At 45.8% G+C, this 14,496-nt stretch overlaps 1 protein-coding gene across 1 annotated transcript in view; it reads left to right on the top strand.

Annotated features, from left to right (window-relative positions):
• The first annotated feature begins 1,689 nt into the window (after positions 1-1,689).
• LOC124722726 overlaps positions 1,690-14,496 on the top strand; it is a 484,952-nt gene continuing 472,145 nt past the window's right edge. Inside the window, exons 1-2 of the mRNA XM_047247867.1 lie at positions 1,690-1,883; positions 1,954-2,035. Coding sequence (XP_047103823.1) covers positions 1,690-1,883; positions 1,954-2,035 — 276 coding nt within the window. The remainder of the gene's footprint in view (positions 1,884-1,953; positions 2,036-14,496) is intronic.

The following is a 14,496-nucleotide window of genomic DNA, read 5'->3' as shown; positions in this document are numbered from 1 at the left end:
CGTGTACAGGTACAGCTGCCCATGCAGCTTCAACACGATACCACAGTTCATCAAGAGTAATGACTGGCGTATTGTGACGAGCCAATTGCTCGACCACCATTGACCAGACGTTTTCATTTGGTGAGAGATCTGGAGAATGTGCTGGCCAGGGCAGCAGTCGAACATTTTCTGTATCCAGAAAGACCCGTACAGGGCCTGCAACATGCGATCACGCATTACCCTGCTGAAATGTAGGGTTTCGCAGGGATCGAATGAAGGGTAGAGCCACGGGTCGTAACACATCTGAAATGTAACATCCACTGTTCAAAGTGCCGTCAATGCGAACAAGAGGCGACCGAGACGTGTAACCAATGGCACCCCATACCATCACGCAAGGTGATACGCCAGTATGGCGATGACGAATACAAGCTTCCAATGTGCGTTCACCGCGATGTCGCCAAACACGGATGCGATCATCATGATGCTGTAAACAGAACCTGCATTCATCCAAAAAAATGACGTTTTCCCATTCGCGCACCCAGGTTCGTCGTTGAGTACACCCTCGCAGGCGCTCCTGTCTGTGATGCAGCGTCAAGGGTAACCGCAGCCATGGTCTCCGAGCTGATAGTCCATGCTGCTGCAAACATCGTCGAACTGTTCGTGCAGATGGTTGTTGTTTTGCCAACGTCCCCATCTGCTGACTCAGGGATCGAGACGTGGCTGCACGATCCGTTACAGCCATGCGGATAACATGCCTGTCATCTCGACTGCTAGTGATACCAGGCCGTTGGGATCCAGCACGGAGTTCCGTATTACCCTCCTGAACCCACTGATTCCATATTTTGCTAACAGTCATTGGATCTAGACCAACGCGAGCAGCAATGTCGCGATACGGTAAACCGCAATCGTGATAGGCTACAATCCGACCTTTATCAAAGTCGGAAGCGTGATGGTACGCATTCTTCTCCTCACACGAGGCATCACAACAACGTTTCACCAGGCAACGCCGGTCAGCTGCTGTTTGTGTATGGGAAATCGGTTGGAAACTTTCCTCATGTCAGCACGTTGTAGGTGTCGCCACTGGCGCCAACCTTGTGTGAACGCTCTGAAAAGCTAATCATTTGCATATCACAGCATCTTCTTCCTGTCGGTTAAATTTCGCGTCTGTAGCATGTCATCTTCGTGGTGTAGCAATTTTAATGGCCAGTGGTGTAGTTCTAAGTTCTAGGGGACTGATGACCTCAGATGTTAAGTCCCATAGTGCTCAGAGCCATTTGAACCAGTGGTGCGGCCATAATCACGTCAGAAACCTTTTCACATGAATGACCTGAGTAGAAATGAACGGTCCGACAATGCATTGCCCTTTTGTACCTCGTGTGCGCGATACTACAGCTATCTGTGTATGTGCATATAGCTGTCCCATGCCTCTTGCCACCTCAGTGTAGTATTGAGAACCAGGGGTAATAAAAAGTGTAAGTTGAGATTTGTCAGGAGCGGACCAGGATGGGCTTGAGCCCCTTAGCCCTCCCCCTGAATATGCTGCTGGATAACCTTAGGGCACGAAATAGAGGGGTGAACAGTAGAACTAAAAGAGGCCTGGATCGAGAACATAGTAGAGGCGAAAACCCACGTCGAGGTAAATGTCGAGGAGGAAAAAGGATGGTTCAGATGCAGGAGGACGAAGATACGGCGAAGCGGAATTAAAAGGAGATGGCAGAGTCGCGAGCAGTGAGAGGCTCGATACATCGTAGGAGCAGTGCCCTGCACGCGCCGGTTCCCAGGGAGGGGTCGGCGCATACCTGTTGGCGGCGCCTGCCCGTCCTGTGGGTCAAGGGCGAGGAGGAAGGCAACCGGCCAGCGTCTCGGCGCCGCAGCGGCAGCGGCAGCGGCAGCGGCCACCGCTGGTGACGTCACGGCGTGACGTCAGGGCGCGACCACGTGGTGGCGGCGGGGCCCGCTGCCCGGCCGCGACAGTAACGGGCGAGCCGCCACCAGCAGCGGAGCACCTCAGCCACGGGGGACTGGCCGCCGCGCCGTGCTGCGCCTCGCCGCACAGGTACGCGCATTGCCAGTGGCGAGCCGGCGCAAGCCTGTCGCCGTGTGTGCGTCAGCTGACAGTCGGAGAGCGCCGGAAGGCACTCCTGTCTCCGCGCAGTGCGCCACAACACACGGTTACGCCCACCGCCGTTACAGGACGCTATTGTTGCACTGTCTGACAGCTCGCAGAATAGCGGCGCGGGTTATAGGGAATATCTGTTTAACTTCGAAGATTTCACTATTTTATTCCCATATTTGCAGTCTAATAACAATCAAAAAATTGTGTTTATAAGATGGCTGAAGAACACATTGTTTACAAGCAATGTGTGTTTCTGCTGTTGAAAACGTCAGAAAACAAGACAGGTGTGATCTTCTGAAGACACAGCGTTGCTGAACGTATTGTAAATCAAAATTTGATTGTTGCATTAAAGTAAGATCGAATAAACTAACTAGTTAATATTTTGAGTTTTCGTTAATATTGTATGTCATAACAAGTTTCGAACTATTTCGCCTTATCTTCATGCTGTAGTTCTTTTTTGATTCTGCCTTGCCGAATAGCAAACTGCACAGTTTCGGTACGTAACCATTTGTCTAAGTCTCGTCAATTTGTTATACATCCCAGTGCTGTTGTCTATCAGTTGTTGAGTTCGAAACTGGCAGTATTTTTCTGGAACCTTAAGGCAGACAATTGATCTAGTGTGGCTTTCTTTAAATTTGGGCTGAAGAAAGAAATAGATCGAGGAGGCGTTTAAAGTAGCTTCTTCACCCATTGTGAACTCTGAAGAGGTAAAATCATTTGAGTTAAGTCTTAAAATTTTCACTGGACGTACTCCACCAACAGTAAAACTTCGTTCGGCAGCAGCACAGTGCTTCAATAGTTTCCTTCCGCCTTTAAAGCTAACAGCGCACGCTACACTTCCTTGGCTATGTCAGTGTTGTCGAAGGGGATCGATCACTCAGCACACCATGACACTCTGAAATAATCTAGAAAATCTATAGACAACCTGGATACTTACGATTGGACCAGGTTCCAAATAAGCCTAACGAAACCAAGGGAAATGTACAATCTCGGCGCTCTAGAAATTCAGGAAGTTTCTTCCTAGGGGTTGCAGTTCCGTTTGACAGTTTTCAGCACGCTACGTTTTGTCCAGCTTACTGCATCTAATTTTTGTTGTTGTAAGAAGTTGCTTCATTTTAAGCATTAGAGATGAGATTAGTAATTTCATCTCCATTACACAACCGAATATCACATTTGAGACTGTACGTTAAGTACTATCCCCATTGGAATCTGTGTATTTGATTTTATCATTTTCGTGGAAATGCCGGCCACAGTACATCCGGATGCACTGATGTATAAATTCCACGTCGTTTTCGCAGTTCTGTGGCCAACGACGAAAAGTGATATCTTGACTATATAAAATGGTTTTTATTAAATTTGCAACATCATCCGAGTCTGTTGTGACCGTCGACAATGTATTCTCTATCAAGTGCTATCATACCATTCACATTATAAAAACAACCGCCTTGTAGTTTATCGTATCTCCAATAATGCCTCCGAATTTTTTATGTGGAAACTCTTGAAACTTCGTAAATAAAACGAACTTTATTAACGTTCTACAAAATGTGTGTGAAATTTTATGGGGCTTAACTGCTAAGGTCATCAATCCCTAAGCTTACACACTACTTAACCTAAATTATCCTAAGGACAAACACACATTCCCATGCCCAAGGGAGGACTCGAACCTCCGCCGGGACCAGCCGCACAGTCCATAAGTGCAGCGCCTCAGACCGCGCGGCTAATCCCGCGCGGTAACGTTCTACATCTACATTCCTTCATGTCTACATATTAACTACTCAACTTAGTCACCGTGGCAACAAACACATTTCTCCTAATGGGCGACCATTTCATTGATATCGTCACTGTAGAATGTTTGACTTTGTTGACGGAGCTACATCCTCAGCTCTGCTTGCACTGTTTCACATCTGTCAACGTGAAGTCCTCGAAGGTGTTCTTTATGATTTGGAAATGGATGAAATTCGAGGAATGAGTAGAAGTCAGGACTGTATGGAGGATGATCGATAACAGACAACCCAAGGCGTCGGATTGTTGCAGATGTCGCAGCGCTCGTGTGTGGTCTGCCACAGTCAAGCTGAAGAAGAGGGCGCTTCGTGTGTGGATGAACCCTTCGAATTCGCGCTCTCAATTTTTGAGGATCTCCACTCACCGACATAGTTACGTTACACACCGTCACCTTGCACGATAAAAGTCAGATCCCCCTAGCGGCAGAGGGTTGCCAGTTGCGTCAGCGAAGCGGGAAAGTCGACCGAGTAACCTGCATGGAACAGATGTTGAGAACAGAATAATAAGTTCGGAGGCATGACTTTACAGCACGCCCTCGTACATACTTCAGGCACTTAACTTGCATTCGAGTGGATGGTATTTCAAATCCTCGTCTTTGGTTTCACAAAATCGTGTAAGGCAAATGTCGGAATGGTTCCTTTGAATAGGACGCGGCTGATATTCTTCCGCAATCCGATCTTGTACTCTTGTCAGTAATGATCACTTCGTCGGCGGGACGTTTAACCCAGGTCTTCTTCTTTTCTTCTTTCTGTTGTGACCGTACATACGATGAACTTTATGATGTAGTAAGAGACCTATTATCTACCATGTTCGTTATCGGCATTATTTTAATTTTCTTCCTTAGTTCATTGTATTAGTTAATTATATGAACATAAAGGTACTGCAGGTATTAATGTCGAACGACTTAGGGCCAAGTGGCATTGATTGGAACGTTGTGTCAACTGGAAATTACCATTATGCAAGACATCAGTTGCTTTGTATATCTAATAAACAGCATGTGAGGGGATTTATCTGTAGTGTTTCTATCTATTTCGTGTTGTGAGTTTAATATAGCATTGTTTTTGTGTACTGTATACCAACAAGAAAATCTGGAGTGTCTCCAGTTTCGAGATGGCTGACATGTGGTAACTTCGATTTTTCTTTCAGAGCCCTATTTCCGGCATGTAGGTTGGTTGGCTGGTTGATTTTGGGGAGGGGGACCAAACAACAAGGTCATCGGTCCCACCCGATGAGGGAAGGATGGGGAAGGAAATCGGCCATACTGTTTTAAAGGAACCATCCCGACATATGCCTGAAGCGAGTTAGGGAAATCACGGAAAAACGGTTTCAATCGTCGTCCTCCGGAGTGCGAGTCCAGAGTGTTAACAACTGCGCCACCTCGCTCGGTCCGGTAGGTAGATGCCTTCTGTAAATAGTTATCATTTAAGAGGGGTAGTCATGATGGTTTAATTATCACCTCGGGAAGCTAATGTGCAGTTATGGTGTACGTGGGTCTTCCGTTGTGTGCTGTGGTTGGTAATAGCATGATGCATGATGGTAAGTGGCTGACTGAATTTATATTCGATATGGACAGTGGGGAGGAAAGTAGATATTGGTGACAGTCACCCATAGCGTAGCCTGAGGCCGAAGTTGACAGATGCCGAAGCCAACAACTCCCAGCACGATTATCCACCGTGTTTACTCCCCATCATGCATCGTACAGTTACCAACTACAGCATGCAACGGGAATACACAGATACGCCATAACTACACTTTTGCCTTTCGAGAAAATCAAGCTGTGACTGTCAAATTATGTGACGGTGTTGGCCCATCATTCATGATTCAGTGCGACACATTTTCTCTAAGGTGGATGGCTTGCCAGTGACCTTGGTTGTAGACGTCTTGATTCTGATTTTTCAGGAAATGTTACACCTCAAAAACCACCTCGTCTTTCTGGAAAAACCTGCCATGCAATGGTTTCCTCATCAGAGGAAAAACGAAGAATACGAGGCATTGGGAGGGGGGGGGGGGGGGGCAGGAAAAATTTGATACCTCAAAGAAGCAGTAAGTGTGACTGTGCCCTTTGCAGAATGAACTCCGGCGTTGTCGTGCAGGAGAAACACCTCCTTGGACGCTTCGTCTTAACTACCTCCTGTAACATCGCTAGGAGATTCCACTAGTATGCATAATCTGTTGGCACCACACCACGGCACTCCCAAAAAACTCTCATCTCCACCTTGACCGACGATGGTTCGGTCCTCGCCTTTTTTGCCGGTGATGAATTCACATGTTCCCACTGATTGCTTTGCTCCTTCCTCTTGCGGTCTTAGTAATATAACCAGCACTCGTCCATTATAGTAGGCGGCCAAAGAAATCATCTGGATTGGGCTGACACAGCTGCAATGGTATAATTTATACTTTTCCTGCTTAAATATCATGTATGCCACGTGAAGTTTTCACAATAGACATTTTCCACTTTGAAGACGGTCCATGGTCGAAACCGGTAGTGAATAAATGTATTCTGAGTCAGCACAGTGTGTATCACGCACTTCTCCCAGTAATTTGTCAGTGGCTTATTTCTGTGTGGCTATGAGAACTCGATGATTTACCAAACGTCTGTCAATGATTAAGTGTGTCTGCGAGCGTGAGTTGAAGCTGTATGACAAGTTTAATGAACAGACGGCTTAATTGACACACTACAGTTGATAATCTTGTACCTCTGAATCTAAAAATTTGCTAACCAATGTTTATGTAGTGCCTCGTATCATTTTTGCAGAAGAAATCCGATTCCCAGATATTAATAATCGTTTTCGATACATTATGTATACAGACAGAGGACGTCAAGTTTCTGGAATCCACTGGCAGGGGGTTGGGACTTTCCATGTGTAATCGTATAGAAGTTGGCTTCACTTATACTGTCGGATCAGTTACTGATGTGTGTGCTTCTCCCACCCTGTGATTGCTGTCTTCCTTAGAAATGTTGATTTTTAGTGTCCTGTGACCGCTTACAGTCTCTACTCCTCATCTCCCTTAGAAAAGTTGACTTTCAGTGTGAAGGTGATCGTTTACAGGCACTACTCCTAGACACTTTGTTGCGAGTGACGTTACAGACACTCCGCAAAAGGGCGCTACTATGAAAACTACCTATCCCGCATTATTACCAGAAACTGATCATTTGTAAACAACAGATGTTTTACAGAGAGTTTCGTGCTTTTTCTCTACCGATTCATTCTTTCATTGGGAACATTTTTTTTCTGTAGCTTTTTTCTCCACCTTTCTGTTTTAGGTTGTTCCGGTGTAAAGATACACATTGTCTACTTGCTAAAATCAAGTGAAATTAACAACAAACAGGGGATTATTGAATGAAAACAACTGATTATTTAAGTTGTTGATATTTTTATTTGCTGGTACTTGAATACGGGTTTTGTATGCACGTCTCTTAACGCATGCCTCAAGTGCCACCGAGCGAGGTGGCGCAGTGGTTAGCACACTAGACTCGCATTCGGGAGGACGACGGTTCAATCCCGTCTCCGGCCATCCTGATTTAGGTTTTCCGTGATTTCCCTAAATCGTTTCAGGGAAATGCCGGGATGGTTCCTTTGAAAGGGCACGGCCGATTTCCTTCCAAATCCTTCCCTAACCCGAGCTTGCGCTCCGTCTCTAATGACCTCGTTGTCGACGGGACGTTAAACACTAACCACCACCACCACCACCACCACCACCTCAAGTGGCAAAGCTAAGCCGGTCCCTGCCTTACATAGTAAGCTGCACGTCATCGGCATGAAAAATGTGAAAATCAGCTAAAAGTATTATCGACCCGATGGTCAGTTTGAACACCACAGTGATTTACTAGGTATGGTCCTGTTGGGGTGGTGTGACGTTGCTTTTCTCCGGCTTTTCAACTGACTCACCAACCCAGTTGCAAATGGATCTACAGTTTAACAGGGGCTCCGAACCACGGAGCAATTTGGAATTTCTCACGCTCTTACAATTATTTATTTATATGAAAAATGCTAAGCTGCTCCACGTTTCGGAATCAATGGTAAATTAATTACAGGCTCTCTCCCCACACCCACACCCACCCCCGATAACTGGCTTAATAAGTCAGTTCGAGGGAATACTACCTCCACTAAGAGCAAACCTTGTAACTCTATATGGTATACAAACCTACCTTCGGGTTGATAATAAGCTTTACTTAATTTTCGTGTTTCGTGTCGCTTTGTATGCAATGCTAGGACGGGCTTAGCTTTGGCATTGCTGGCATGTGTCCAACAGACGTGCAGTCGTATAACAGAAGCCGTGCATCGAACCCGGATTCTGCCGACTGCAGTACCACCGTCTTACTACTGCGTCACATCTGGGTGATCGATCCTGTCGCCTCTATAGACGATGCAGGCGAACTGCTGCAATCCATCTGGCTCTCCAAATTCCCAGATCTAGTGACGCAACGAAGGCGAGCTCTCTGCTGCGCTTCGGGTGCTCTGTTTCTGTTTGCACTGTTCTTAACGCTAGAAGACGTTGACAGCGCTCAAGATTAGGCTGAATACTGAGGCCATTTCTGTCGTTCATCTATACTGAATTCACAGCAGACTGACCTTCCGTAACTGACGGTGGCATACCTCATACTTAATTTGTCACCAACGAGAGCAGGTGCAACGTTAATGGTTTCTTCCAGCATATTCTACTGTTACATTTGTTCTCCGCAAACCGTCGCACGGCTGCACAGTGTACCAGAGTCATTCTCCAACATTTGTCTTATATTCCAGAATGTTACGCAGGCAGGAAGAGCATCTATATCTGTGTGCTTAAGTCATAATTTCTCTAGTAACATGTTTCGTAATAGTGATGGAATTTTGAGAGTCAGAGCCTTCGCGTCGCGATGCACAACTTTTTTTTTTCAACGCCATCCACTGGAGTTTGAGAAGCATTTTTTGACCCTTCTGGCTCGAGTAAGCAAATCCGCGACGAAATAAATAATTCTTCTTTTAATCTTTCGTCTTATTTCAATTTGTTAAGGGGCGTAGATCAGCGAATAGTACTCTCTGGGATCGGTCGAACGAGAAGCTTTCATGCGATCTTCTTTGTGGGTGAATTAACCCTTCTGATAAATCTTAGTATTTATATTCCCCACGTTTGTTTGATCGATCTGTACAGTTACTCATTAATGATTAACGGTCGTGACTATGTCCACTGTCTGATACAAGACAGTGTAGTCGTGTGATATCATAACTTTTCTTTTGTTTACTTATACTACATCATTCATTCCTTTGTGGACAGTTGTCAGTATTTAAACAATATTCTTCTACTGACATCAAGTGTCGTGTCTGCGAACAGCCTCAGCGACAGATGTTAACTGTCATGTCGGTAATATACAAAGTTTGCGGAGGGTAACGGCATTGTCGCTTTACGCAGAGGTACGTCGGACACAGTTTTTGCTTTTGACGATAGTAAGCGTTCGGATGTCGGATGTTATTAATACTATAAGAGCGTTTGGTATAGATAACTTGAACCTAGAGCTATATCGCACTCAACATAACCTAGATAAGATCTTCTATCTCTTATGTTTACCGTACAGTGCATATCTACAGCGTCTGGAGTACTAAGTCCACTTGCTTCTCACCCTTACGTGAAAGTTTAGTTCCAGCGTGACAGTCACAAAATCTGGAATTTCCCTTAACGAAATAAAGGCATCGTTGTACGACCATTCGATCTCCTAACTGTTAATGGTGGCTTCCTTACTTTACTTTACTTTACTTTTTCGTGTCCGGAAACCAGGTCACAGTCTTTCAGCCCAGTATTTCTTGTCCAGTCATAAATCGTCGGGGTTTTACCTATAAGGGCAGTTTGGCCAGTCGAGCAGGTGCTCCATATCCTGCACAGCGCAACAGTCACACTTATCATCCGTGGTTACAAGACCCCACCTAATCATATTTGTCTTCACTGGGGCCACCCCTGTCATTTGGTTCACTATTCTCCATGTCTTCCAGTTTCTGCTGAAGCCTCTGGGCACTTCCTGTGCAAGTGGGTAATCAGCTGGTGGTTCTTCTGTTATCGTGGCTAAGAACCTTTTACGGGATTTCAATCGCTGGGGTTTACACTCACCGCCAAAAAGGGGATGCCGATCGTCCATAGTTTGTCTGAACCTCTCTGTGAATTCATGTGATGTTCTCCGAGAGTTGGAATTCTCAAACCCGGCTGCTACACTCCTGGAAATTGAAATAAGAACACCGTGAATTCATTGTCCCAGGAAGGGGAAACTTTATTGACACATTCCTGGGGTCAGATACATCACATGATCACACTGACAGAACCACAGGCACATAGACACAGGCAACAGAGCATGCACAATGTCGGCACTAGTACAGTGTATATCCACCTTTCGCAGCAATGCAGGCTGCTATTCTTCCATGGAGACGATCGTAGAGATGCTGGATGTAGTCCTGTGGAACGGCTTGCCATGCCATTTCCACCTGGCGCCTCAGTTGGACCAGCGTTCGTGCTGGACGCGCAGACCGCGTGAAACGACGCTTCATCCAGTCCCAAACATGCTCAATGGGGGACAGATCCGGAGATATTGCTGGCCAGGGTAGTTGACTTACACCTTCTAGAGCACGTTGGGTGGCACGGGATACATGCGGACGTGCATTGTCCTGTTGGAACAGCAAGTTCCCTTGCCGGTCTAGGAATGGTAGAACGATGGGTTCGATGACGGTTTGGATGTACCGTGCACTATTCAGTGTCCCCTCGACGATCACCAGTGGTGTACGGCCAGTGTAGGAGATCGCTCCCCACACCATGATGCCGGGTGTTGGCCCTGTGTGCCTCGGTCGTATGCAGTCCTGATTGTGGCGCTCACCTGCACGGCGCCAAACACGCATACGACCATCATTGGCACCAAGGCAGAAGCGACTCTCATCGCTGAAGACGACACGTCTCCATTCGTCCCTCCATTCACGCCTGTCGCGACACCACTGGAGGCGGGCTGCACGATGTTGGGGCGTGAGCGGAAGACGGCCTAACGGTGTGCGGGACCGTAGCCCAGCTTCATGGAGACGGTTGCGAATGGTCCTCGCCGATACCCCAGGAGCAACAGTGTCCCTAATTTGCTGGGAAGTGGCGGTGCGGTCCCCTACGGCACTGCGTAGGATCCTACGGTCTTGGCGTGCATCCGTGCGTCGCTGCGGTCCGGTCCCAGGTCGACGGGCACGTGCACCTTCCGCCGACCACTGGCGACAACATCGATGTACTGTGGAGACCTCACGCCCCACGTGTTGAGCAATTCGGCGGTACGTCCACCCGGCCTCCCGCATGCCCACTATACGCCCTCGCTCAAAGTCCGTCAACTGCACATACGGTTCACGTCCACGCTGTCGCGGCATGCTACCAGTGTTAAAGACTGCGATGGAGCTCCGTATGCCACGGCAAACTGGCTGACACTGACGGCGGCGGTGCACAAATGCTGCGCAGCTAGCGCCATTCGACGGCCAACACCGCGGTTCCTGGTGTGTCCGCTGTGCCGTGCGTGTGATCATTGCTTGTACAGCCCTCTCGCAGTGTCCGGAGCAAGTATGGTGGGTCTGACACACCGGTGTCAATGTGTTCTTTTTTCCATTTCCAGGAGTGTATATATATTTACGGCAGGGAAGTAGGTTTCATGCATCCCGTTGTTAATCGACATGTTTCATTAAGACTTATGTCGACTTTCTTTGCATGGGTTCATCTGGACCATACTGGGTAGGCATATTCGGCTGTAGAGAAGCATAAGGCTTGTACGGTGGCTGAAGAAAACGGAGCCGTTACTTCTTCAGAAAGAGCTTTCCAGATGTCCACACGAGGCCGTCTGATCCTCTTTCATTCGTTCCAGCAGGGAGATACCCTCCACGATACCAGAGACAAAACGAGAAGCAGCCGTTTTACTGTTCTTTCGCCAACTGACCTCTCAGTCACATACGTGGATCACAATTGCGTGTGTGTGTCTGAATGTTACTTCAAGTTGTGTCGACAACTTCTAATGGGAAAAGAGTTACTGTAAGACTACGAACTAATTGACGATATTACTAGGATGTCAATGACAGGAGCGGAAAGAGTGGCAAGAATAACGACAAGTGAATCGAGACAGGTTGTGAAAGACGCAGAAGTAGAAATGAAAGGAGATGAAGAATTGAGGATGAAGGAAGACAGGGAGTACCTAATGCGTTTGAAAAACAGTTATTGAAGCACCTAGGGAGGGAAGATTTCACATGGGAGTGAAGCTACAAGCTCTTCTGAAACGTAGCAGACGCAAGAATCATACATAAATTATTATCTTGTTTGTTCCACTGATGGACGGTTTAAGTAGAGAACGACAAAATTCTAGAGTTGCATATAAGTGTAGAAAGAACAATAGCACTGTTGCAAGCCAAATATATGACGTACTAGCTTTACAAATCATAACCGTTAATTCTAATTTCTTTCGTTTTTGTACTACATCTGTACATGGTTTCAATTCAGGAAAGATTGCAGAGCGATGTTGGTGGCCACACAATTAACGTTAAGCTTCGAACCCCCACATCATTTCACTAAATATCCATGGTAGGATGTACACCACATTCCTGCAAGAAACATTAGATCTGTTATTGGAAGAAATACTTTTAGGAACAAGGAACAGAATGTGGTATCAACACGATGGGTGTCCGGCACATTTTCCGCTGATGGCTAGAAATGAGTTGCAGAGACAATTCCCAAATCGTTAGATTGGACGCGGAGGAGATGTGTCGTGGCCGGCTCGTTCGCCAGACTTGTCACCTCTGGATTTTTTCTTGTGGGGATTCGTAAAAGACATTGTTTGTAAAGACGTTCCAACTACACCTGAAGAAATGCGAGAGAGAATTGTCAGAACATGTGCTTCGGTAAGTGCCGATGTGATAAGCAATACCACTCAATCCATGATAAGATTGCAGCACTTCATTGATACCAATGGTCATCACTTCGAACACCTTCTGTAAATGGACGTTCATGCCACTTTTTTGACCTTCGTTGACCTTCAAAGACCTTACTGTTACACATCATTGGATTCGTCTCGATACCCGCTATTAGAAAATAAGTACCAAACTATAGCATCCCATTTAAAAAAACTTCAAGAGACGTACAGCCTCCGTGGTATTCAGCGGCTAATTTCGTAACTGAACGTGAAGGAGCACACCATATAATAATCTTCACGAAGTTTGAGCGAATTTCCGCTAGCGATGAAGCGTCCAAAAGAGATTAGTTTATGACTTCACGGTACAACAGTTCACCAATTTGTTCAAAGACACACAACACGACTACTTTGAAAAACCGTTTAAATAAAACTGTTCCTCAGATCTGTTTCCATTTTGACCGAAGTTATTATGCAACATCTACCACCACAACAAAAACGTTGTCCCATTATCTCATTTTTAGCCCTCATGTGCCAGGCAAACGTTTTTTGCTCTCTTGGGCAACTGAATTCATTCGCTTTAATCGTAATCTCATACTCTCGTGGATTTATTATTTCCTAGAGGAGCCTGTTAATCCGAACTGACAGTGTGAACAGTTTGGCTGTTGCGCAGGAATAAGGCTTCGCGTGATTTGATAGCGAAGTGGCTTCGCGAACAAGGGCTCAGTGTCCTGCTGAGAGCAGATAAAGGAGCCAGTTATGCCGGCTGAGACAGATAACGAACCGTTCCTAGCGAGCCTCTGGCCATGCTTGTTGTTTCCTTTCGCCAATCCCCACGGTGTACGCACTCAGCCACTTCTGTCCCTTTCGCGTCGAGTTGACGTACATTTTAGTATTTTCATCCTAGTTCAGGCAGAAATCGGACAACTGTATTTTCGTAGCTATGATATTCGCAATTCAAACTGAAATTAAGGTTGCAAATGCTTGTACTTAATTTATCCCTATCGTACGATGATCTGACAGTTAGTTCACCTAATGAACGCGTTTCATGATTAAAAATTTATTGCTTTATTTTATTCTTTTATTTGTTGTATTTTTAACCTTACTTAGCTAATTTAATACGAGTGACTCTCCTAATTGTTAGTCAAGAGGCATCTCGGCTCCTTTCTTTCCTCTTACTCCTCATTTTCTCCCCAAACGAGTGCCAGTTCCGGAACTACAAGAATAATTAATATTGCAGTACATCAACATTTCGGAAAATTATAGCCCAAAGATTTACACCACAGCGTTACACAGGATTACAGATGTGTCAATTAAATTTGGCTTTTGAATTTCAATATGGTGTGAACTCCACACGTGTTGCAGACGCTGTGAAAATTGTGGTGTTTAGTCAAAAAGGGTCGGCTTGTTTTCTGGAAAATCTCCATCCACATGGTTTGTATGCGAGACAAAAATAGATCAACGGTTGCAGACCAACCATATGCCAGACATGTTCCAGAGTGACTCAAACGAGTTTTCATTCTGGAAGCAGAAAAAATAATTCGTTGAAATGTTTATTATATTTTCTAGAAATTGTGGTACATGGACAACTTATTGTTTGAAACAAAATTCTAGATTTCTATATTTTAACACTTTTTTTCAGACACTCTTCCATTGGAATTTTTGTTGTTCGTTAAGTCTTCGACTATTACAAAGCGCCACGCCTTAAATTTAAAGTTCATAAGAATCTTAGTATATGGATTTC

Source organism: Schistocerca piceifrons, chromosome X (assembly GCF_021461385.2).
Source record: "Schistocerca piceifrons isolate TAMUIC-IGC-003096 chromosome X, iqSchPice1.1, whole genome shotgun sequence".
Classification (NCBI taxonomy): Eukaryota; Metazoa; Arthropoda; class Insecta; order Orthoptera; family Acrididae; genus Schistocerca; species Schistocerca piceifrons.
The sequence above is the reverse complement of the archived record's forward strand: the minus strand, read 5'-3'. Positions and strand labels throughout refer to the sequence as shown.